The 24,073-nt window shown below is 56.6% G+C and overlaps 1 protein-coding gene across 1 annotated transcript in view; it reads left to right on the forward strand.

Annotated features, from left to right (window-relative positions):
• Positions 1-24,073, forward strand: part of COL13A1 (collagen type XIII alpha 1 chain) — a 79,209-nt gene that overhangs the window by 16,609 nt on the left and 38,527 nt on the right. The window contains exons 8-14 of the mRNA XM_060126485.1: positions 2,503-2,529; positions 3,377-3,403; positions 6,397-6,462; positions 9,922-10,029; positions 12,362-12,388; positions 13,143-13,178; positions 23,317-23,361. Of these exons, the coding sequence (XP_059982468.1) occupies positions 2,503-2,529; positions 3,377-3,403; positions 6,397-6,462; positions 9,922-10,029; positions 12,362-12,388; positions 13,143-13,178; positions 23,317-23,361 (336 nt within the window). The remainder of the gene's footprint in view (positions 1-2,502; positions 2,530-3,376; positions 3,404-6,396; positions 6,463-9,921; positions 10,030-12,361; positions 12,389-13,142; positions 13,179-23,316; positions 23,362-24,073) is intronic.

Consider the following 24,073-nt stretch of genomic DNA (forward strand, 5'->3'; position numbering starts at 1 on the left):
ATGGCCCTCAGCAGGGCACTGCTCTGTAATCCTCCCAACAGCTTATCATCCCCACTCTATGAAAGGGCAGATCAAGGCTCAGAATGGTTGTGTGTATTGCCTGAGTTTACACAACTCCTAAATAACAGAACAGGGAGTGAGACCCACGTGGTAGGCCCTTACCCTCCACCATGTCTCCTTCTGCTGCCAGGGCCCTTTGTTTAGAAAGAAAGGGACCCTTCTAGGGGACTCCCCTTTCTGCCATCCCTCTGCCCCACCCCACTTCACCCGCCGTGAGTCTTCCCCATCTGTTTCAGGGTCAGAACTAACTTGAACAGGGAACGGTAGGGCCACCCCTTCTCCCATGAGCTCACATCAGTGTGATAGGTCCCCCGTCCACCTCGTAGTCGTCCGTCAAAATCCGACAGGCCACAGAGCCATTAGGCTTCTGTTTGGCTTGGCACGGGCACCCCAAGCTATTAATTCAGCACGCTGTCTAGTGTAATTATCTTGGCCTGTTTAGCATCTGTCCGTCTCCCACTCGCCTCCCTTCCTGGGTGGTTTACCTGCTGCCGGGCATCCAACATGGCGGGCTGGGGCTCACCCTCACATGCTTAACCTGTGCCCTCACCTGTCAAAAGGGGGTCACCTCTGCCCCACCCACCTCACAGTAGCCCCGAGAATCTGATGTAAGGCGTAGACAGGACCGGGGCCCCCCAAGTGGCGTAAAAGAGAGCCAGGACTCTGCATTCATGGCTTGTCCCACAACTCACAGGGCTGTCCTAAGGACGAGAGGAGTTAATTCACGCCAAGTGCTTAGGACGGTGCCTGGCACAGAGGAAGCACGACAGGTGCCAAGCTGGCGCATCGCCCTGACCTGTCCTAAAGGGGCAGGCTCAGGAGCTAATCGGTGCCCTGTGTTGTGGACCTTGAAATACTTAAAAAGAAACTTGAAATTCAGATTTTTGTTGTACTCTCCTTGCTCTTCAATATTTCAGTTTATTGAAATAAAACTGTGTGGGATCAACAAAATACCTTGGGGACCACGATTGTCCCATGAGCCGCCATTTGGGACGTCTGGACTCAGTCCTCCAAGTCTCTGCAGTCCCAAGCCTTTGGGTTCTTTCTCTGGGCCCCTGGTCCTCCTTCTCTCATCACACTCCTCTCTCTGTCCCCAGAGAGGGTGGCCTGGTCCCCTGCAGTCTGATTCCCAGCCAGATGCATCATATTCTGCTAAACTTGATGCTAAACACTTAGTCAACCGCATAGGCTGGGGTGCCACATGGATTGTCCCAAAGACCACTTGTCCCTTCCCACGAACCTCCTAGGAATTTCCCAGTTTGGGGGTTGGTCCAGTTGTCACGTCGGGGACAAAAGAAGGCTTTCCTCCCACCCAGATGGATCTGTCCGCGGGCATCCTGAGGTCTTCAAACCCCAAAGAGACTGGCCTGGCAGGTGGGTCCTCACAGGCCCTCAGGAAGGCCTGCAGGATGGAAGGGAGCTCAGGGCCCCAGAGGCTGGGACACTGCCTGTGGCTCCAGCCAAGGTTAGAAGCCCTGCCCCCTGAGGCCCAGCCCAGTTCAGAGCGCGTGGCAGAGTGGGCACAGCTGGACCTTCACGGTCCCAGTGCCACCACTCACTGAGCCGCAGGGTCTTGTCTCCGTCACCTCGTCCGGGAGATGGAGTGACGCCAGCGCCTTCCGCTCGGGCCAACGCGGGTGTGACTCAGCACATCCTGAAAGCCTTGCCTCCTAGGGGGTCCTCAGAACAAGGTGCGCCATCCTACCCCCTCCCCTCCACGCTGGCCGAGCGTGAAGCCTTCTCAGCACTGGCCTCGGGTCAGCTGGACGCCATGTCCTCCTCACAGAACTGAGGATGGCTGAAGTCGCCCACTTCCTGCTTCCTCTCTGGCCAAAGGTTTCTCCAAAACCCCCAAAGTCTGCAGCGCTGCCCCAGCCCCCGTGTCCCCAGAAGCCCTTCTGGTTCAGTGGGGTTGATGCTGAGGCCTCAGAGGGTAGGAGTTAGAAGGTGCTTTTGGCTCCGTGAGGACGTGGCGTGAGTGTGCAGTAGCAGAGCCCTGCCTGACGTGGCCATGCAGCCTCCTCCGTGGCTGGCCCACAAGATGCTGGCGGTTGCGGGAATGAACGAAGGATGACACCTGTTCTTCGTCGCGGCCGCGTGCGGGGGGCAGGGCACACCTAGTCATGTCCACGGGTGGATGAAGGAGCTGGGCCACGCCAGCTGGAACATCTCGGGCACCGGAAGACCTGGTGTGGGTGGCCAAGCCCAGCCTTCGGGACTGCAGGCTTTCCAAAAAGTTTCTTGCACAATCCCACGCAGGCCTGCATCTCTGATTCTGCCCGCCTTCTGTGTGCCACTGACCTGTGTGTGTGTTCCTCCCCACAGGGCTTGGCGGGTCCCCCAGGATAGCCAGTTGGTACCTCGCCCCAAGTTTCCCAGCAGAGAGGCCTAGGGCCCTGAGTCCTTAGCCTCTGTTTCTAACTGTCTCATTTCTCTTCTTAGGGACCTCCAGGACAAAAAGGAGAAAAGGTAAGCTGATGGAGGTTTTCTAGAATTTTCATCTCAAGAAGCAGCCTTCCAACAGGTAGAAAGGATTATTTTCAAACTTCAGATTTTATCAGCAGAACCAGGGGAATCCCCTGTACCCTGTGGTACATGGTATATGAGAGAGAGAAGGGAAGCTGCCCTGCGTGAGGTTCTTTTGCGGGGAAGGCATGGCCTGGAGCCTGGTCCTTCTCAGCCTGTTTCTCTGCCCATCCTGCCTGCCACCCCCATGGTATTTCCTGAGCACCTCCATGAGCCTCTAGGATTCTGAGGTGTCAGTTTGTAAACCACTGGCCTGGCCCTCTTCCCAGCCTCCTACCTTCTCTGCTTCCTTGAGTTTCTGATGGGGGCTCTTCTGGGCTTGCCCCCGGGCAGATGGTGCAGGGACCTGGCACCCGCGGCTCCAAGAAGGCGTCTCCGAGGGCCCCGTTGCCCATAGCCTGCCTTGGTGTCTGCTGTTCCCTTCCAGGGGCTCCTGTTCAGAGCCATTGGGTGGACCCACCCAGAGGGTCAGCCTTTCCGGAAGATACTTCCAGCCAGGCACGGAGCATAACTCGTGACTCTGCCGTCATGGCATGTGATGTATGGCGGCAGAGTCCTGCCCTTGGCTCTGTGGAGCCACATCCAGGCAGGTCCTGGAGGTTACCTCCCTGCTGCCAGCCAGGCTCGAGGGAGGGAATCGGTTCTCCTGCCTGAGAGAGCTCAGCCCAAGACAGAGCGGGGCAGGCGGGTGACGCACATGCATGGTGCGTCCCCAAGTCCTGAGGTTGCCCCCGAGGTACAGCCCCCCAACAAGGGCCTAATTCCTCCTCTCCTTCCTTCTCTTCCCCAGGGTCAGTGTGGAGAGCACCCACACCGGGTAAGTGAACCCCGAATACTGATCCATCCCTGGAGCACAGCCCCCAGTTTAGCCTCATCTTCTTCCCTATAGAGCTTGGAGACCAGGAGCACACAGCCCCCCTCTGCACTCAGCAGCCAGAGTGGGGCCGTGACGGTGCTGGGGTGTTTGGCCAGCTCCTGGGGGTGTGCCTGGTAGTCAGTGTGTGTGTTTGTGCAGAGCTGCGTGTCTTTGTATGTCTGCTCCTGTGCTGGCTGGGCCTGCGAGCCCCCAGCGTGTGTGTATCTGGAACTCTGCACGCCTGGCTGTGTGCTCCTCTGCACATGGCCTTCATCGTAAGGCCGTGCAGCTTGTGTGAGTCTGGGTCTGGCTCCCTACCCAGCGTGCGTGTGTGTGTGTGTGTGTGTGTGTGTGTGTGTGAGAGAGAGAGAGAGAGAGAGAGAGAGAAAGAGAGAGAGAGACAGCTTGTGTGTGTCCATCTGCCTGCCCTGGTGGAATCAGAGGGACTTTTGGGTTAGTCATTGTTTCAGAGGACCCAGACCTCCATGGTGGGAGATAATTGGAGGCTGACTGAATCAATTCAAGGGTAAAGTCTCTGTTTTGCTTCTTTAAGAATCAAGGAAGCCCCTCCAAGTGGAGTGGGGGATTTCAGGGCTGGGATGATCTCCTGTGCCCCCTTGGCCCCACCCAGCTCCTTCCTTTCCCTTGCTTCAGCCCAGGATACAGAGCCCAAAGTCTGCTGTCCTCCTATCGGGAGCCCTCAGATGTGTGTGCCAACATCAGAGAGCCATTCTCGGGGATGGGGGCAGTGAAGGTGTGCAGGAGCCCCAGTGAGCTGGGACCCGAGAAACGCCCCTCGTTTTGTGGATCGGCCTTGCCTCTCTCAGTGGAGCATCTTTAGGTGTCCATCCCCCTGTCATAGGCTGCATCGTGCCCACAAACACACACACAGTGTGGCCGCCCTGGGCGCCCACCCCTGCCAGGGAGTGGCCTTGAGGGAGTGGAGAGAAGCACAAGCCAGACTCAGAGTCGGTCAGCTTGGCTCCAGAAGACCGCTGGGAGGGCCTTGCTGGCAGGGTCCGGCCATTCAGACTCTGACCCCTGGTTCCCAGGCCAGGGGGAGGCCAAGGCGGGGACAGCATTGAGGTCAGTGGCTGGGGTGGGGGCGAGGCCAAGACTGGGCGGGGGGCACAGGCCGGCAGCAGCACAGACAGAGCCAGCCTGTCAGTGGCATGTGCTGCAGGGAAGCAGGGGCCCTGGTGTTCCGGCCAGCCTGATCCTGATACAATAATAGAAGGTCAGCTGTGTTTATTTGAAACGATGGGCTCACAGGATTGTTATGTTACCCAAAAGAAGGACAGCATCCCCCAGCACAAAAGACAACACAACTTAGACGCTTTGACAGTGTGTCATCAGCCCCGAGAGAACGCATGGGGCCGGTTAGGAGAGAGCTCTCTGCCCTTCAGCGCAACCCAAGAAGAGGGAGCTGGCGGGGAGAGAAGGCTCCACAGGGCCACAGGGCGCAGAGGAGCCCGGGGTATGGCTGCGCCAGTGAGGGTAGCGAGTCAGGCCGGGTGAGCGTGGATTTGGGGATCCGGCCGCTGGGCAGGGCAAGGCAGCTGGCACCGTCTGTTTATCTGGAAGTGGGTAGGGAAGCAGGGTCCTTCTAGGGCAAGGCGTCTGTTGGCTCTCTGAGGGGACTGCAGACCTGATGGGGGTGGCAGGCCTCCTGGCCTGCAAGGTACAAGATCCAGGTGGTCCGGGCCCCTGTTCCAGCCTGTAGCATCCCCAGGGAGGGAGGGGGAGGAGGGGTGCCTTGGGACGGGGAGCTGGTGTCTGGGCCTGGCACTCACTCTCCCCATTGCCCTGTCTCCACCTCCACCCCTACCCCACACCAGGAGCACCTAAGCAGGTCTCTAGCAGCTCTGCGCTCTAACCAGATAATTACCCTGAAGGTTTGTAGGTTCTGGAAGGTCTCCAGGCCCCTCTGCTTAGAGGCTCCCTAGATGCAGAGCCCAACATTGCACGTCCCCAGGCCCCACAGTGGGAGGGATGGGGCCGCCCACGATTGGGCTCCCAGGTCCCTAGCTGGGTGCGTCCTCAGCCCAGGCGGCCCCTGCTTCTAATCATCCCAGTGGCCTCATGTGAGTCACAATGCTTTCAAAAACGAGAGGTGGATTATACGCCATCTTTCTTTTCACGTGGATTCTAACCTCTTCCGAAGCGGAGCGCTCAGCACCCATGGGTTGAGAGTCTGGAAACAGCAAGAATTTCCAGAAATGAAAATTACATTAGATAACATGATTGCAAGTTGCCTCCCCCCAGAAAAGTGGTTGAACATGCAAGAGACGTCTTTGTCCAGTGTCTATTTTCCAAGCCCACCAGCCCCAGGGTGAGACCTCAGTAGCACTTAGCTGGTGCCCACACTGGCCACACCCTCGGGATCGGGCTTGGCTCTGCTTTTGACCATCCTCCCCAGATCCGCTGACACCAGCCCTTCTCGTTTAGCCAAAAAAAGAACCCAGAGGTCGCCACACACCAGCCTGGCTTCAAGTACCAATTTAGGGTGGTCCTGTGGCTCCCAAGCCAGAGCCTCGGAGTCTGCTCCCCTCAGCCCAGCAGCCTCTGTCTGTGACCAGGGACCGGCGGGGCTGGCAGTGCAATGTTGGGCCGCATGTTAGGAGGCCTCTGTGACCCAGCTTGGCCATGGAGGGCAGGTCTGGCCAGGGGGGCCACTCTCCCAGTCGGGGAGTGCTTCTGGCCAGTACCCCAAGGGCCCGCCTCCTTCCAGGGATGGGGTACCATCTAAGGGCAAGCTCAGCACTGCACCCACAAGCATCAAGCGCCCCGCCCACGCCCTCCCTCCTGTGCCTCACGCTCGCTAATCTCTCTTCTCTCTTCCTCTCCTCCCTCCTTCTTGGCCGCCCTGCCATCCTGGTGGACTTTCAACCCTCCTGAACCCCTGCGATCTTTGGCCTTTGCCCTCTGGCCTTCCAACTCATCTTTCTCCTCAGCTGCTGCCTCTCCTCAATTCAGTGCGGCTGGCTGCACCCCCAGTCATTAAAAGGCGGACCTTCCAGGTAGACACCTCCCTTTCCCAGACCACGTGGGGCTTCCCAGGGGCTGGCGAGTCTCTGGTCCCTGTCAGGCCAGCTGGGGCTATAGGTGAAGCGAGAATCTCACTGCACTCCCGTTACATTAATTTAGACAAAAATGGACTCACGAATGCCATAGACGTGGAAATACACAACTCCCAGGCCCAGAAGCCACAACTACTACCCCACCATTACTACTCACGACAGCCATCACTGTGTGCCGGCCACTGGGCTATGCATTTCACAGGCCTCATTTCATTTAATTCTCTCAGTGGTTGTATGAATTAGGCATGATCATCCTTATTTCACAGATGGGGAAGTAAGGCTCAGAGACATTAAGTAAGTTGCCTGAGGTCACACAGCCAGTAAATTGCAGAGCACCCAGATTCTCCTTCTCTTATTAGCTGTGTGATGTGGGGCAAGTTACTTAACCTCTCTGCACCTCAGCTTCTCATTTGTAAAACGAGGATAATAACGGTTCCTACTGCATAGGGTTATTGTGTATGTAGAGCACTGGGAATAATTCCTGGCATAGTGCTAGAATTAAATGGAGGCTCAGAGAGGTGAATTTGTACCTAAGGTCGCGCAAACAACAAGAGGCAGAACGGGAACCGGCAGCCAGGTCTTCAGACCCCACGTCCAGAGCTCTCTCACCTGGACCTACACCCTTTATATTTAGAAATGCAGATTGCTTAGCATCCGATCACTTGTAACCTGAGTTTGAGAAGCGAGGGAATTTGCAGAGGAAATGTAGCCCACAACTGACAGGTGTAATCATTGTGAGCAACTGCTCCCTTCTTCCTGCCTAACGAAGCCAAGGAGGCTGGGATAGGACCAGATCACAAAGAACGAGAGACCACAGGCCCAGGGATCCAGGCATAGGCATTGCAGCGTGATGCCAGGCCAGGAATTCCATGGCTGCCACCCATGCCCGTAGCCTTCCTTACACTGGGGGTCAGGGGTTACCCCCAAGGTAACTGGAAGTGGCAGGGCTCCGAGATGCTCTCTGAAAACCTGACAGCAGGGCCTGGAGCCACCATCTGGCCTGACTCGGGAGCCGGGGCCCAGGGGCCTGCATGTTCAGGCACCTGGCTGAACAAGGCTGAAAAATCACTCCAATTTACAGCTAAAAATACAGAGGGACACGTGACACACGTGCTGCCCAAGCCTACATATCCCGTTACACCAGCCAAATCCTGAGAGCCTCCATGTGCTCCGAGCGCTTAGCCCAAGGCTGGCTATTCAGGGGGCCCACTGGCAGCTCAGAGAGCACCAGGCCCACCCCGCTCTCAGCCACCCCTACCCGTGTCAAACCCCATTTCAGGAGAGCCGAGTCCTTGTCTCAGAGCGGCCATTCGCCTCAAGCCCCAGCAGCCACCTCCTGGCCTTAGTTGCATTAGCTGCTATGTATTGAGCCCTTGCTGGGTCCCAAGCACTGTTGTAAGAATCCTGCTTGGATTATCTCATGTAATCCGACATGGGCCACCCGGCAGTGGAGGTGGCATCGTCGCCACCTCACAGACGAAGAAATTAGGAGGGGCCGAGGCACGTTGCTGCCTCCCTTTTCAAGAGCAAGAGGTGGGTAAGCCAGCACTTTTTGTGTTGCCCTGACCTGATTTGCAAAGGAGAGAGAAGAATAGGGGCCCCTGTCCTGCCTGCTGCAGATTCTGCCTAGAGAATAAGGTTTTTATGCTGTCAGCCATGGTGGGACATAAAAAGGCTTGTCCATTTCCTATCAATAAACCAATATTGATTTCACAGGCTCTATAAGATGCTTAAACATTGGGTCTAACATTAGTTGAAAGAGGAAACTTTATATGACATATGATGTGCTTAGCAGACGGTGTTGGAAGTCATTGCCAAAGTGCAGAAAGTTAGACTGTGAGCAGTTTTTGCTGGGGGCTTACTTGGAATGAATAGGAATAGTCTGGAGTTCTGAGCTTAGGTCCTGGCTCCCCCCAAATTCTTCTTGTGAACTTGGTTAGGGAGCTCAACTTCTCTGAGCCTCAGTTTTTTCTTCTGTAAAATGGGGCCTGTGACCCATTTCTGCACCTGCCTTCTCCACCATGGACACTCTGAGCCCTTAAGTGGCTTCTCAGAGGGTGTGGCAGGTTGCAGCCCAGGCCCCAGAGTGGCACTGCTGGTGGCATCTGCCCTAGGATGTCCCATCTGAGAGATGATTCAAGCAGATGCTGCTAAAATCTTAGTTCTCATTGTGAGGTCGTACACTCCTATTTGTAATCATCATTTTCCTCTATGGAGTTTGCAGCAAGCGTTGTCAGCTCCCTTTTTCACATAGGGAAGCAGCAGTGTCATAGAGGATTACTGAGATCACACTGAGAAGGGTGGGCTGGACTGGAGTCTGGCTGCCTGGGTCTCCCTGCATCCCAGCCTGGAGCGCTCACACCTGCCAGGCTGTTCTGCCTTCGTCTGTCTGCAGGGCTGGATCCCCCCATCAAGAGCTGAGCCCAGAACCTCCCTGGAGAGGTCACGTAGAAAGTAACATAATGACCTTGGTCTGTGTAGATCTAGGATGACTCGGGCTGGCCCTCAGCCCCAAGATCTGGGTCACATGCACCAGGGAGCATGATCCCACCCCTACCTCCCTGGGCCCTGGGTCTACCCTGGGCACATGCACGGTGGGTGACAAAGGCTGGGGGATAAGGCAAAGGAATAATAATAGAGGCTCCAGAGAGGCACAAAGCACTTTACACTTTCAAAACTCAACTGAGGTCAGGTACAAATCACATAAGTGACAGAAGCAGGCTGCAGGCAGAAAGGATGGGGGCGGGCCTGAGGCAGCCCCCCGGGAATGTGGGCCTAGCTGGCCAGGGCTCCCAGTTTTTCATCAGAAGCCACCAAGCCAAATGTTTTCCATAAAATCTCTTGCCCAGTTATTTGGTGAGCCGAACAAAATTCTGTGGCCTCTGACCTCAGGATCTCAGTTGATCCTCTGGGCCAGATAATGAAAGACAGCAAAAAGCAGTGACAGGAAACAAGGAGCAGCTGTTCTCGTTTGATAGTTAGGAGGCCAGGGCGCAGAGACGGTGGACTCGCCACGCAGAGGGAGGGCCCGAGACACGCCCAGGCTGCCGGCCACCTGGGCTGTACCCTGGCCATCTGAGCAGGCTGGGAAGAGGCCTTCGGTCGGGCGGGGGGGCATCTCACCCGCTCCTCCGCCACTGCAGCAGAGCTCTGCCCTGGGGACCAGCAGCTGACGCAGCGAGTCCTCTCTGGAAGCCCCTCCTCTGGGGGCTAATGTCTTGGCCGTCTCCTCACTGCCACCAGCCCCTGCATGTAGTCACCACCACAGCACCATCACCATCACCCCACCACCGCCTCCCCCAGAGCCCACGGCAGGGCCTCACCGGGTGCATGGCACTGGGGCGGGACCGCTCTGCAGCCTGGGGCTCTCTCTCTAACACTTGTTTCCACGAACCTCAGGGTGAACAGGGCCAGGCCGGCATCCAAGGCCCACCAGGGCCACCAGGCCCTCCTGGACCAAGTGGACCTCTGGGGCCCCCAGGACTGCCAGGGCCCATGGGGCCACCCGTAAGTAACTCTCCCACTCTCCACTGCTTCCTCTCCTTCGAGATTTGTCCCAGGAATTCCCCGGAAGCTTCCAAACCTTTCATAACCCATGGGAACCTGGGTCCCCACTGAACAGGCAGAAACACTTGACAAGGCCGCTGGATGTGGCTGGCCCCTGCAGGAGCTGCCTGTCCCTGCCACACTCACCTGTTAAACTCTGGTTCTGAACACACATCCTGAGACCAATGTGTTCCACTCCAGTCATTGCCTGCCAGGGAGGACACCACGAATAGGCGCCCCCTCCCAGGTTCAGCAGACAGGAGCTTGGAAAGAAAGTTCCCAGGGCCATTCTGATGGCTGTCTCCCGACCCCCGGGCTTAGGAAAACCTGAGTTGGGCACAGTGTGTTCTAAGGAGGTAGCAAGGGGGCATCTGACTGCCTGGCATCGCTAACATTCTTTTGCTGGTGGGTGTGGGCTTCCACTCCTGGGCCACCTTCCAGCCAAGTTACACGTCTGGTCGGCCAGGAGGGCCCTGCATCGAGCCTGGGGATTGGACCACTGCCGGGAGGGCCCAGGGGGGCCAACAGACACCCCTCCAAGCAAGACCACACTCAGGCAATAGGTCAGTCCCAGTGTCCACCAGTCATCTGTTTGTAAGCCCTGGCCAAGCCCCGACTCTTTCTCAGCCCAATTTAGTGCAAGAAAGCACCAGGGCAGAATAACTTAGCAGGGCCTTGGACTTCTTGGGAGAAAATGGGTTCTCCACCCAGAGCTAAGACTACCATCAGCAGTTATCGGAGGGACGGGGGTTAAGGACATAGTCTGTTTGATAATGTTTTTTCCACGTGGCTTTTTTTAAAAAAGTGTTTTTCTCTCTTATGACAAAGGCATCATACATTCATTGTGAAAAAGCTGAAACGTAGACAAAGTCTTAAGTTGCTGCTGTCTCATAGCCAGAGTTCCCCGTCATTAACAGTGTGGAGAGTACTCTCCATTTTTCTCCTTAGATCTGCACATAAAGGTTTTCCACGTTGATGATGTTCTGAATAATATAACATCCTGTTTGTATCCTGTTACTTCTTTCCCTTAATATCGTAAACCATGCCCCTTCCTAAGTCAGGAGTCTCCCGTGATGTGGATTTTAGGACTGCTGGGTCTGTCTACAAGGTAGTTAATGAGTCCCCTTCCGTATATTCTTGAACATAAATGTGCACATCTCTGATGCTTTCGTGGTGATAGATTCCCAAAGGTGGAGTTGCTGGGTCAGGGTGTCCCCGCCAAATAGCCCTCGGTGAGTACAGCCACATTCCATGTCACTTGGCTTCACGTCTGGGCCCTCAGCTACCCCAGCTGCCCAAAAGCTGAGGTTCAGCGTAGGCCCCCCAGGCTGGGCGACAGCCCTGGTACACCAGGGTCGCCATCTTGGCCAGAAGGCGGCCCAGCAGAGTGAAAACCTAAGTTGCTGGGAGCCAGCTCTCCTGTTCAGCTTGATCCCCGTAACGAATTTCAAATATTTCCGTGATTTCTCCCCAGAACCCGAGGGAGGGAAGTTAGTCTCACTTCCATGGGTTTCTAGATGCAAAAACAGAAAACCTGAAAGGAAGTGAAATCTAGGGAATTGAACCAAACAAACCAAGCCAAGAAAACCAAAAAACAAGGCTCCAAATTCACTTCTTTACTGACGGCCCAGACACAGTGGGCTCCCGATCGCTGAACCCAAGCCAGGTGGTTTTCTTTGTTAGGTTGTTTATAAAGAGAAAAACCAGAAAGCATGTTTTGAAACCAACTGAAAGAGACCAGACTCGAGCATCATGGTTTTCTCCAGCCAGTGTTTGCCGTCCAGACCCACGCCCGAGACCACGCCGGAGCCCGCCTTCCCTTGTTTCTCCCTCGGGCTCCCGCGGGGGCCCACGCCACCTCCCCCGCGCTGGCTGCTGTGCTCACTGTGCCCCAGGGGTGGGGCAGGGAGAAGGGGGCTCCCCCACAGGCTGGCAGGGCCAGAGGCAAAACCCAGGCTCTGCTGGGCAAGGTCGGCTTTCCAGGGAGCGGTTCCAGTTAGGAGGTGGGTGGGTGGGAATCTGGACCAAACCACACTGCCAATCTCACATGATGCCACTGACCTACTTTCCAGTGGGCGAGCACAGCGGAGATGCCCACGGCGCCCATGTGGCTCCGAAGAGGGACATGAGCCTGTTGTCCCCACGTGCCCTCAGCAGGTTTCAGATATCCTTCCAGGACCCTCTGGATCTGTTCTTCAACACGTCCAGAACCCATTACAGCCTCCAGTGGAAACATGACGAGCCCCCACCGTTTGCCAGAGGAATCCACTCACCTTTTTTCTTGCTTCCGCAGGGCTTACCTGGGCCTCCTGGACCGAAGGTGAGGGCCCTCTGGGTGATGCGTCAAACGGGCGGGAGAGTTCCCTGCAGGAGGGAGGGGGAGGCGGCACTGACGGGAGCTGAGGGGGATCTCGGCTGAGAGAACGGTCACGAGTGGCTTATTTCCAAAAACGCCACTCGGAAATTGATTGGGTCCCACAAGGATTGCATTTTTGTGGGCTCAGGCCAAGCAAGTGCTACGGCTGGTATGGAAGATGCGGCCCTGCCCTCCAAGGAGGTCATGGTCTAGTTGGAAAAGTGATGCCCAGGATGCTGTCACAACATCCCAATAAAACAGCATTTCATAAGGGGCCAGAACTGGAAAGGACCTTCAGGGTCATCCGGTTTCTTTGGAAACCTTATCTGGAAGCCCACGATGTCAAACAGAATCTCCCTTTGAAGCTGGAGTCCCTGCGGCTCTAGGGATGAGAAGTAGCAAAGCACTGATCGCAGCCAACCGTTTCACAAATGCAGAAGCTAGAGCCCTGGGGAAAAGTGACTTGTCCAGGTGCCACAGAGGGTCCGTGGTAGAACAATAACTGATCCTCAGGTGTCCTGGGCCCCTGCCAAGTTGACCTTTCTCACCTCCCTCTGCCTCTGCAAGGCAAGGACTCATTCTGAAGAGTAGAACAGTCCCTGTTACTGTTCCAGGGATGGCTGGAGGTGGAGGTCAGAGGATTTGGAAGGAGGAGGGATGGTAATATGAAGGGGGTGGCAAGAAAACCCCTCTAATGGCCTTCTCTTGGTTCCCCCAGGGAGACCCGGGGATCCAGGGCTACCACGGCCGGAAGGTAAGAAGGAGTGGAGCGGAGGACCCCACCCCCCCACCCCGTGACAACCCAAGTGGGGCTTCACCACAGTGCACACAGGGTCCGGACTTGGTCGTGCACACACACTTTTGCACACATACCAGCGGGAGCCTCAAAACCCTTGAGGGCGGCTGAACAGGGGTTCATGTGTCCACCTGCGGGAGGAAGAGGCTCAGAAGGGGAGGGGCCTTGGGCAAGTCAATGGCCCTGCTGGACCTCAGACCCAGGAGTGTGTCCCCCGCCAGCCTGGGTGGCTGTGTCTGCACAGAGGCAGGCCAGGTTCTCACTGGCCCCCCTGAGGACCTAGTATGTGGGAACCAGGCAGAGCTTCTGAGCATGGTGGGAAATATGAAAGGGTCCCAACCCTGCTCTCTGGCAGCTCACAGGCCAGAGAGACAGGATTCCTGTACAAATAACCCTGGTGAAGGCAGACTGTGCTAACTGCTACCCTTGCAAAGTGCTGTGTCAATACGGGGCGGGGCTGTGTGTGTGCGTGCAGGGAGATTAATTCTAGGTTGGGAGGAGTTTGGGAAGTCTTCTGAGAAGGGACAGCCTCTGAGCTTAATCCTGGTGAATGGGTAATTGTATCGGTTATCTATTGCTGTGTAACAAACCGTCTCAAACTTACGTCTTAAAACAATTCTTTCTCAGGATTCTGTGGCTTGGCCACGTGGGAGTTCTGTATCTCCTCTGGGCTCACCGATGCAGTCACATGGGATGTTGGGCGGAAAGGCTGGGTGGGGAGGGGGCAAGATGGCCTCATCCACATGCCTGGGGTTGGCCCTGGCTGTGGGCTGGGTACCTCTGTTCTCCTCCACGTGGCCTCTCAGCCCCGGTAGGGCAGAGAGGTTTCCTCACAGCATGGCAGGCCTAGGTCAGCTTTCAAAACAGGGGAGTCCCAGCGCTCAAGTGCTTTTCAGAAACATCCCTTGCATCACATTTTCCGAAGTCCTATTGGCCAAAGCAAGCCACACAGCCAAAGCATGCAAGTCAGTGGGGCTGGGGGACTCAGCCTCCGCTTCTTCTTGTCCAAGGGTGCAAAGCCTTTGTGGCCATTTTTAATCCACCACTGTGGTCCTTCAAGCAGCAGATTTCAAGGGAAATGGCATTTTAGACAAGAAAACAATTTGAGCAGGGGCCCAGAGGTGGTCATTACAGTAACTATATAACATAAAAATCATTTTAATACTAGGCACCACTTACTAGATGCCTACTGTGTACCAGGCTGTCCTTCAACGTGACTTGCATCACATCTAATCCTAAGACCACCTTAGGAGGCTGACACTATTCTTCTCCTATGTAACAGATGAGGAAAATGAGGCACGCCCAAAGTGTCCTAAGTGGCAGAGCAGGAATTCAAGTCCGGGTCCGGGTCTTTCACAGGGTGCCACCTGCCATAAGGAGCCCATCCCGCCCTCCAGGCCCCAGCTGGGAGGCTCTGGCGCCTTCCTGGAGAAGAAAAGAGACAGGAAGGAAAGGCAGGACAAGGATGGGGAGGGATTCTGGAAAGGCAAGAATCACTCTGGAGAAGCACATTCCACACGCCATGTAGCTCTGTGATCAGGCGGCTGCTGTCACCGCATTGTTTTACGGGCGCTTGGTGGGTGAAATGGCAAGACCCAAGAGATCTTTCATTAGTTCTGCATAAACTGCGAAGTTTGTACCGTGTCAGGAAGTGGAAATCACAGCCCCCGAGGTTGCCTCCACCCACTCACGCAGACTCACAGCATTTACTGCCTCTCCTGATGCAGCACGGGGCCGGCTTTCCCATTAGCAGCCAGACCAGCTCTTTCAAACTGTGAAGAAGCTTCAGGGCGGCAGTTTCCCCCGGGATCAAGGGGATGCCCTCAGCTGGCATCCATACTATGGCAGGCGTCTGCACTCCCCTGCCAATGGGAAGTCTAATTCATCCGGAAAGGAGGTTGGGGGTCTGCTGCCCTGAGGACGGACAGGCGCCAGCTTGGGGCTGGGGTGTCATGATGATAGAGGGCCTGGTTCCATGATTTTGGCAATTCTGGGCTCAGATTGTGGGAGGAATCATTCAGCCCTGGCTGCACTGAATTTGCAGAGAAAACTAGTGTGGTCCTGCTGACGGAGGGGCAGCTTCTGACCTCTGGGAAGCCTGCTCTGGGGAGAAAAGGCTCAGGGCTGCTAGAGAAGGCTCGAGCATGGAAGGGTGCGTGACTAAAGGTAGAGCAGTATAGATGGCTACCTTGAGAAGGAGGGAGCTCCCTGTCACCCGAGGTATTCAAGGAGAGGCTGGATAACTATGGGTCTGGGATGTGTTAAGAGAAGCTTCTGTGTCAGATGGGAGGCTGGACTAAAATCCCTTCCAGCTCAGGGAAGCTACAGCTTCCTAAGAACAGAGTTGGCTCCATACCCCCTAGAGAGGAGCAGCCCGCCACCCCACCCTGGCTTGATGATCAGGCCCCTGGCATCCAGGCAAGCCAGGCATCCAGGGCTTGTCAGAAGCATCAGTGCTCTTAGGGCTCTCGAGGAATTGAGAAGGCCCTTCTCCTTCATGCTCCCCACTCTTTCTTTCTCTGCCGGACCACCCCCTGCCCTTCCACAACGGCCTCTTCTCCTGGAATCCGGAGGGGCTGTGAGGCTGCTAGCCTCTCTGGGTTTCTGGAAGGCTCCTGCTGCCTCCTCTTCTCCCAGCCTGTCCTTGAGACTTTTCAGTAGGTGCTCCTGGAGCACTGGGTAGTCTCAGCGCCCTTGTCTCTATGGTGGCCCTCACTCTGCTGGGACCCTTGTCCTGTCATCCCCGACGCCACAGCCTCCTAGTCCAACAGAGGCCAGAGGGCGTGCACTGGAGACCGATGGCCAGCAGCAAAGAGTCTGCCCCCGAGGACTTGGGGGTCATTCCTCCAGGTCAAGCAATACTCAGGAGGCTATGAGTGCCCGCCCACTGCCCCAGCCCCAGTGATCACCATGCCCAGGCAGCAGTTTGCTTCCTGTCAGAATTCTGAGATGAAGAGTCTGGTGCCCGAGGACAAGGGCAGCAATACTTCACATCTCTGGTTTAGCCAAAGTCCATTCACTCCCTCTCTGACTCATCCTCACCACGGCCCAGTAGTTTGAGCGCATTATCCCCACTGTCTAGATGAGAAGCTCAGAGAGGTTAATACTTTGCCCAAGGTTGCACAGCTGGTGAACAGTCATGCTGGAATTGGAAGCTAGGTCTCATGAGTCCGAACCCGGAAGGCAGTCGTCTTGCTCTGGTGCAGAAGTGAATGTCTGCTCAGGGGGTCTCACCCCAGGCTAAGCCATCTGTGCACAGACCACCCTCCCCTGTGGTTTCTCTGGGATGTGGAGGGTTAGCCCCCAGGCTCTTTTCTGGGGCGTCTGTCAGATCTCTTTTTCTCTCTCCTCCTCCCCCTCTGCTCTCTGCCTGGAATGAGGCCTGGAGGTACCAACACGAAGGGCAGCTTGGTCACGGATGCTGAGAAAATGAGTTTGCTCCCACCCACCACTCCGTACTGGTGGTTGGGGACACCAAGCTGGGACAGAGGCCCCAAGACACCACTTGTGTTCAGGGCATGAGGGGACCCTCAGGGTAACTGATGGACCCTCCACATCTGCTTCCATTGCTCTGTCCCGGCAACTTGACACACACGCGGGGCCCTTCTTTCAGTGAGGGGTGGAATTTAACTCTCAGCAAAGACGTTTCTCCTCCTGTGAGGTTTACTGATGATTAGTTCCATCCTCCACCACCACCACCACCCTGGCAGCTGTTCCCAGCCTGGCGTCCTCTCAAAGGCCAGCCAGGCCATCAGGGCAGCGTCTCCACCAGCTACTTGAGATCACAGCCTGGGGTCGCCCGCGGGCCCTGTGCTGCCCCAGCCCCGCGTCCTGGACACTGTGAGTATTGTTGTGTGCCCATGTGGTACCTATTTGATCCAAATTTATGACGCCAATCTACTTTAAATATGTTGCAAGACGCAAAGTGTGTTTAAAACATTACAACCTTGGCTATCTTTCAAGAGGCTACGAGTATTGTCAGACTGTGTGTGGATCACAAAACCTTGTGAGAGCTTATATCTAAGCAGATCAGAGCTGGTCCACCCATCTTGGCAGTGGGGGGTGAGTTTGACGCATGTGGTGGTCTGGGTGTTAAGCCTTGGTGGTTGCATGAAGGACCAGAGCTCTCCTGCAGGCTGCAGGCTGTGCGTCTTCAGACCAGAGGAGGCAGGTTGCGAGAGCCTCGTGCTCACTCAGGCTGTAACTGCGGGTGCTCCCCCTGGAGGCTGCGGGGCACCCCAGAAACAGGGAGTCCCGGGGAGGAGATCCGATGGGCCTTGTGGCCGGCTGGCTAGGGCACTGGAGCAAGGGTGTGAGGAGCAGAAGCACGCCCACCCCGCCCACCTCTCACCCCTCCTCAATCCTTCTGCAAAAGGGCAGGATCGTCCTGAGCTGCTGGTCAGAGCCAGGCGTCACATGGGTGGACACGCTTCTGTCGAACGATAACTAGTATTATTATATCTACCTTACTGGGCCTCTTCGTGCCAAGCTATATGGGGCACTTGGCTTGCCTCACCTCGTTGGACCCTTATAACCGCCCTGTGAGGGAGGTTTTATTCTTAGCCCCAATTTACAGATGAGCAAACCAAGGTTCACAGAGGTGAATCCCCAAAGGGCCACAACTACAAAGCAGTGAGGCCAGATCTGTCTGGCCCCAAAGGCTTGTTCTAAATGACTTTACTACCTGGGTCTTATGAATCTGGGGGGACCCATGATTTCCAAACACCTCCCCTCCCAGACCCCTACTTCCTCTACTAGAAGGAAAGAAAGAGGGAGTTGGGCTTCTTGTGAGAAGGTTGTGGCTGGATTCAGGCTCTCTATGAGCAGGACCTGGAGCATCTAAGGCAGAGAACTTGGGGTGCTTGGTGTGTTTTAGTCAAAGAACCGAGGAAGGGGAGTGCTTTGCCCATTGGCACTGATTCCACCCGAATGCTTCCCCAGGGAGCTGGCATGGTCCCAGGACCTCCAGTAAAGCCAGGAGAAGGCAGCTGTCTCAGCCCTACACCCCAGTGGAGAAACCTCCTGAAACCGCCCTGCACCCCCAGGCTCCCAGAGGACCTGGGCAACCCCCAGCTCCCTGCCACACTCACGTGCAGCAGAGCACTCCATGCAGATGGAAACCGTAGACGCAGGAGCCTTCTGGAGTGGGGACAGCGCTTGCTTTCAAAGCCATGAATTCCCAGCGGGGGCATCCAGACCATTTCAATTAAAGCAGATCAGGGAGCTGAGACACGGGCCCCAGATCTGAGGCCTCACGGGGGGCTGATGGGACTCCTGCTCCGCCAGACCCCAGCCCCCAGCCTGTGCTCTCCGGGCCCTGTTTCTCCTGCCTCCAAAGTCCCCAGATTAATTAGAGCTGACTTTTCTTTTTGGAACTAACTACAAAATCAACTGATCTCAAATCGAGATTACAAGCCAGCCGCCCTTCCAAAGCCCTGGCCTTCGGTGGGGTGCCTGACCCCGGTAATTCCCCGGATCACTTCCTGCCGGCCCTAATTACCGGAGGACCTGGCGTTTCCGCGGTCCCAGGCCTCTCCAGTCTGGAGCTGGCTGGGGCAGAGAAGAGGGAGCCGCGCTGCCTTTCTCCCGGAAGGGAGTTCTGGGAACTCTTTAGGGGAGAGAAAGACATTAGCCCTCCTCACCCAGCTTTTCCAACCCGGGAAAGGGCACTGGTCCAGGCTTAAGGCCTGAGTCACCTGCTGGCCTCCCCCCAGCCCTCCGCTCCCCACACTTCTTCCCTGCAGAGAACAAAGAGTCTGTGTGGAACTGCTCGGGCCCAGGGCCCTCCTCACCCGCAGCTGGGCCGCAGCGGGAGCCTCACGTTAGGGAGGTCTACGTATCTCCCCCTGCTCCTCTGGCCTGACCTTTGCTCAGCTGGGGAGCTGACCTGGAAGCCCCCCACCTCTTTCGAGACTATGTCTTCTTGCCAAGTCCCTGCCCCGCTTGTTCAACAAACAGTAAATCACCAATTAAGAGAGCAGAGCATGACCGGTTTGTGCTCCAAGGAGCTCGCTTCCATACTGTCATCTGGGTAAAGGATGCGTCCTCCCACCTGGAAGCGGAACCAGAATAGAGAACCTATTGATGCTGGTGCGAACTCTGGACAGGGGCAGCTGGAGTCAGTGGCATCATAAAAGTGGGGGCTTGGATGGCCTTCAAGGTCATTCAGGGCAGCCACCTGTGCTCACCCCAGCACTTTCTTGGCCACAAAGACTGGAATCCACCCCTTCCAGGCCAGCCAGCCAGCGTCCTTGGTTCTTGGCACCAAGGTTAAAGAGCCAGTCTCCCAGGTGGTAGGCAAGGCAGGGCTGGCCTGGGGCTCGCAGGCCAGGTTCCACAGCAGGGACCACTGCCCATGCTCCGTGCATCTGGGGCAGAACCCTTTGTAATGCTTGGAGCGCCCACTTTCCCAGCTGCTGGATGGCCCAGATCTGGTGGCCGAGCTCCCTGCTGGGAGGACAGGAGGTACAGGAGGTAAATTGGGGCCCTCGCGTTTTGGCAGACTATGAGTTCTCCCTCCCCAACTAAGACATTAGTGAGTTAGTGGATCTAAATTTAGGACAATTCCAAACTTAAACCTTTTAAACAAAATAACTTTTACGAAGTGAAACAGGAAAGAAGGAGCCTCTAGATGTGCTCTCGCAAAGCCATGCCATGAGGAAAAGCTCTGTGCGCACAGTGTGTCAATGTCCTCCCTTTAGCAATGGCCCCGGAAATGCTCCCCGCCCCCATCCCACCACCCCTGCAAATGAATGCGCTGCCCTCAGCCACCCTGGAGTCCTTGATCATGACTCTCAGCCCGCTCTCACCTCTCCCACCGTCCAGAATCAATGTTTTCTGGTGCAGAATGAGCCCAGCCGCCGGTTCAGAGGTCAGGCTGGGGCAAGCCCCTGGAGACAAGCCCTGGAGAAGGAGACTGATGAGAGTGGAATGAGCCCGCAGGGTGGGGTCAGCCGGGGCCACCCCTGCTTCCTGCCCCGCAGAGGGGTGGGAAGTGAGGGAGGCCCCGGGATGGGGATCAAGGGAGCCTGGGTCACCTAGAGAATTAAGAGACTTGACCCAGAGGGGAGGGAAGGGGCAAAGGTCAGCCACCCTAACGAGGAGGCTTGCCTCCTTAGAGGCTGCAAGGGGCCCAGATTTCCCCGGAGTGTGCAGTTGCATCTTTACATACAAACCATCATGGGCTGAAGACAACCCCGATTAGCCCGGAAACCCTCACTCCCAGGGTTCTGCTCTGCACAGCTCACGTGGAGACTGGAGAGCATGGGCAGACCCCAGCCTCCTCCCCTACTGAGGCATCCCAGGCTGTCCTCCGGAGCAGAAGGAGACCAACTGAGCCCCTCGTAGAGCCGCAGAGCTAACATTCCCTCCCCCGAGGAGCCTTGTTCCGGAACTGCCAACGCACCCAGTGTCAGCTCCTCGGCTTTGGCCTGTCAGGAGCAGGGGTGGGTAGGAAGGGTCTAGTCCAATCCCTCTTTGCAGACCCAGAGAGAGGAAGTGACTTATGCAGGGTTCCACAGACAGCCTTTCCTGACTCCTCCGCCCAGCTCCCTCGGTGGGGGTGGGAAGGTGAGGGCACATGTATTGGGGGAAAGCTGAGGGAAAGATGGGAAGAGGGAAAATGGGGCAAACCGGAGATCCTTGAATAGTCAAGCTGACCTCCCACCTGTACCTCCCCACCCCCAGGGAACTCTGCCTGGTGTCCTCGGGGCTGAGTCAGCCCAGTTGGGTTGTTTGGAATTTGAGCAGGGGTCCTCCAAAGGAAAGAGTGATGGGCCCTCGGCTGGCGCTCTACAGCCACTGTCGCCAGACTTCTGATGAAGTCCTGTGGCGCCCTCTGCTGGCCGTAGAGCAGAACTGTGCTCACAGGCCGGCCCCGGCTCAGCTCTTTTCCCTGGGGCCTGTGGTTAAAGACACAGCCCTGGCCTGAGCACTGACTTTTCACCCCTATGGGGCACAGACCGGAGGGCCATCCAGAAGAGAGGACTTTGCCCTGCTTTGGGCCTGCAGAGGGTGTTTAACGGAAGCGACGGAACACCAGTCGCTGGTACCTGCACTTGCCAGACAAAAGACCTGTGTCCAAATCCCTGCTCTGTGTGACATTGGCAATCATACCTGGCCTTCCAGAGCCACAGTTTGCTGACCTGTGAAACAGGAATAACATCCACTCCCTCACTGATTACAGGGGATTCTTAGAGATTGAATAGAAGAAGGATGTAAAGGCTTAACTCAGCGCCAGACACATCATAGGCACGGTAAATGGCTGTGCCTTTTTCCACTTTTTCCCACAAGAGGGATTTACCAGAATTTAGTGCCTGGGGCAGACCTGGGGCACCAGCTTGTCTGCTGTGGTCACTTCTGAGTCCAGCTCTACCACCCCTGCCTGTGGCTCAGGGGTCCTGGTGGGGTCGGGTGAGGGAGGGCTCCTGCATTTGGAGCTAAAGTTTCTGGGCCTTTCACAGAATTCAGAGACTTGACCCAAAGAGGATGGAGGTGAAGCCATCCCTAGCAGACATGATTTGTGTATACAGGTTACATACACACAGTGGTTCCCGCTGCACTGAGGAACCAGCACTGGGCTATGGGCCAGAGCAAAAGGCTTCAAGAGGAGATGGCATTTGACCAGCACCCAAGGATGAATAGGGTTTTGAGCAGAGGAAATAGCAGAAAGGCAGAGAATTCTGAAAACGGGTGATGTTTTCAGAGAAGCAGTGTAGGTGTCAGGATGTGAGGCGATGAGACCAGGAGGGAGCTGGGGTGGAATGCCATGCTCAGGAGCCTGGCCCCTTTGCCACAGTCAGTGCCGGGCGGTGGCAGTGTCCAAGTACAGGAGTGGTACTGTCCAGTCTGTGTGTGGGATGCTTATCTGATGCCAGCGTGGAGGCCCAGTCGTGGAGGGGAAAGGTTGGAAGTAGCTCCAGCCTCTGCGAGGAGAGGGGTGGACCAGGGCTTCCTGTAAGATGTCAGGGAAGGGACGAGGTCAGCTGGGAAGATGGAGGCCAGGTGGGGCCCTGTTCCCCGTCTGCCTGTGGGGTATGCAGCGCGGCCCCCACACAGGGTCTGAGCTGCTACCACGCACGCTGCGCAGCACCCTGAGCCCTGGCTGGGGCTCACACTGGGACTTCTTTTGGGGTTCCACTCGTGGAGACAAAGGCCTCCTTCCTCCGCTGCACCCCTCCCCCTCTGACACAGCGGGTAAGTCTTGACTCACCTACTCTCGGCCCCCAATTGTCGCTGGCTGTCACCTCCAACCTCATCTCCTCCTGGTGTGTCCTTCCAAGGAGGGCAGGACACTCCCTGTCCGTCCTGAGCTCACTCCTCCCCTTAGATTTGGCATTTTCGCCAGGAAGTAAAGAGGTTACACAAAAAGACAGGACACTGCCGAGATGGTAGAGCAAAGCCCAAGCGTGGTATCCTGGAGAAGCAGCCACGTGACTGGTGCCTCTGGCCAGGCAGGGCCAGGAGTGCAGAGAAGTGGGTGGGCTCCGGGCCACGCCCTGCCTCCATCCACAGTCCCCCACCGCCCAAAGCGTCCCCGACCTGGGGCCAAAGCCCTCATGTCCTTGGGAAGAGTTAGACCCAAGGAACCTGGAAGAAAGAGGACCCCAGGGAAGAGGAGAGGCCGGAGCCCCATCTGGCTCAGCCAGCAGTACCACCCATGCAAACGTGCAGAGTGAAAATGGGCAGGAGGCAGCAGGCCAGGGAGGGAGGGAAGGTATGCAGTAGGCAAGTGGCCAAGTGGGCGGCTTAGGCCCACGGCCCTAGCCCAGGCCCCCGTCAGGCAGGAAACCTTGTGCAAGTCCGCTTTCCCCCTCCCTGGCCTCAGGCTCCTCCTGGTGGGCCTCTCTCTGGGGCTCTTTCCTGCTCTGTGGTCTGTGACTGGGGTCCTTGTGCAGGTCCACCTTGCTGAGAAGAGTGGCCCACCGTGGCTGCCGGCAATGGTGGGGACCTCAAGCTCCTCACGGGCTGGACGGTCATCCCAAGCTTCCACAGCAACCACTCTCACTGACATCCTTGCAGGCCACGCTTCCAGGGCCAAGACCTTGGGCCCTGAGTCTGGTCCTCTTCTCACTGTTTCTCTTGTTTCTTCCTTCAGGGAGAACGGGGCATGCCAGGGATGCCGGGCAAACACGGAACAAAGGTACGCCACCCTCAGGCAGCTCCCCCAGCCCCAGCCCTCTCTCCCAGCTTCTTCCCTTCCCACACCCTGTCTTGCTGTAAAGACACGAGACGGGGTGCACATTTCTTCCTGTCCTCTCCCCTTTGCTGCCTGGCCTGTCTTCCAGGCAGGGGTGTTCCTTTTTGGCCCATGAGCCACCACTCAGCAATGCTCTCCCGACATGGCCAGGCCTCCTTGTGGGCAACTGTGGGTCATAAAATTCCTCTCAAGGGCTTCCCTGGTGGCGCAGTGGTTGAGAGTCCGCCTGCCAATGCAGGGGACACGGGTTCGTGCCCCGGTCCGGGAAGATCCCACATGCCGCGGAGCAGCTAGGCCCGTGAGCCATGGCCGCTGAGCCTGCGTGTCTGGAGCCTGTGCTCTGCAAGGGGAGAGGCCACAACAGTGAGAGGCCCGCATACCAAAAGAAAAAAAGTCCTCTCAGGTACCCCCAGCTCTGGCTGCAGTTCTGAGACCCATGTGGGAATCGGGACCCCCTAAAAATCACCTTCACTTGGAATTTACTAAGTGGTGCGCTGGGCAGCCTATTTACCTCAAAGTTGGTGGTCTTGGGCTGATAAGGAAATGGGGTTCACTCCCAGCCGCTCCCCAGTCCATCAGGGCATAGGGCCAGAGAGCTCCCTGAGGAGAGTCCCACGGGCACCCTCAGGGTCCAGGAGCTTGGTGAACTCAGCCA

Source organism: Lagenorhynchus albirostris, chromosome 16 (genome assembly GCF_949774975.1).
Source record: "Lagenorhynchus albirostris chromosome 16, mLagAlb1.1, whole genome shotgun sequence".
Lineage (NCBI taxonomy): Eukaryota > Metazoa > Chordata > Mammalia > Artiodactyla > Delphinidae > Lagenorhynchus > Lagenorhynchus albirostris.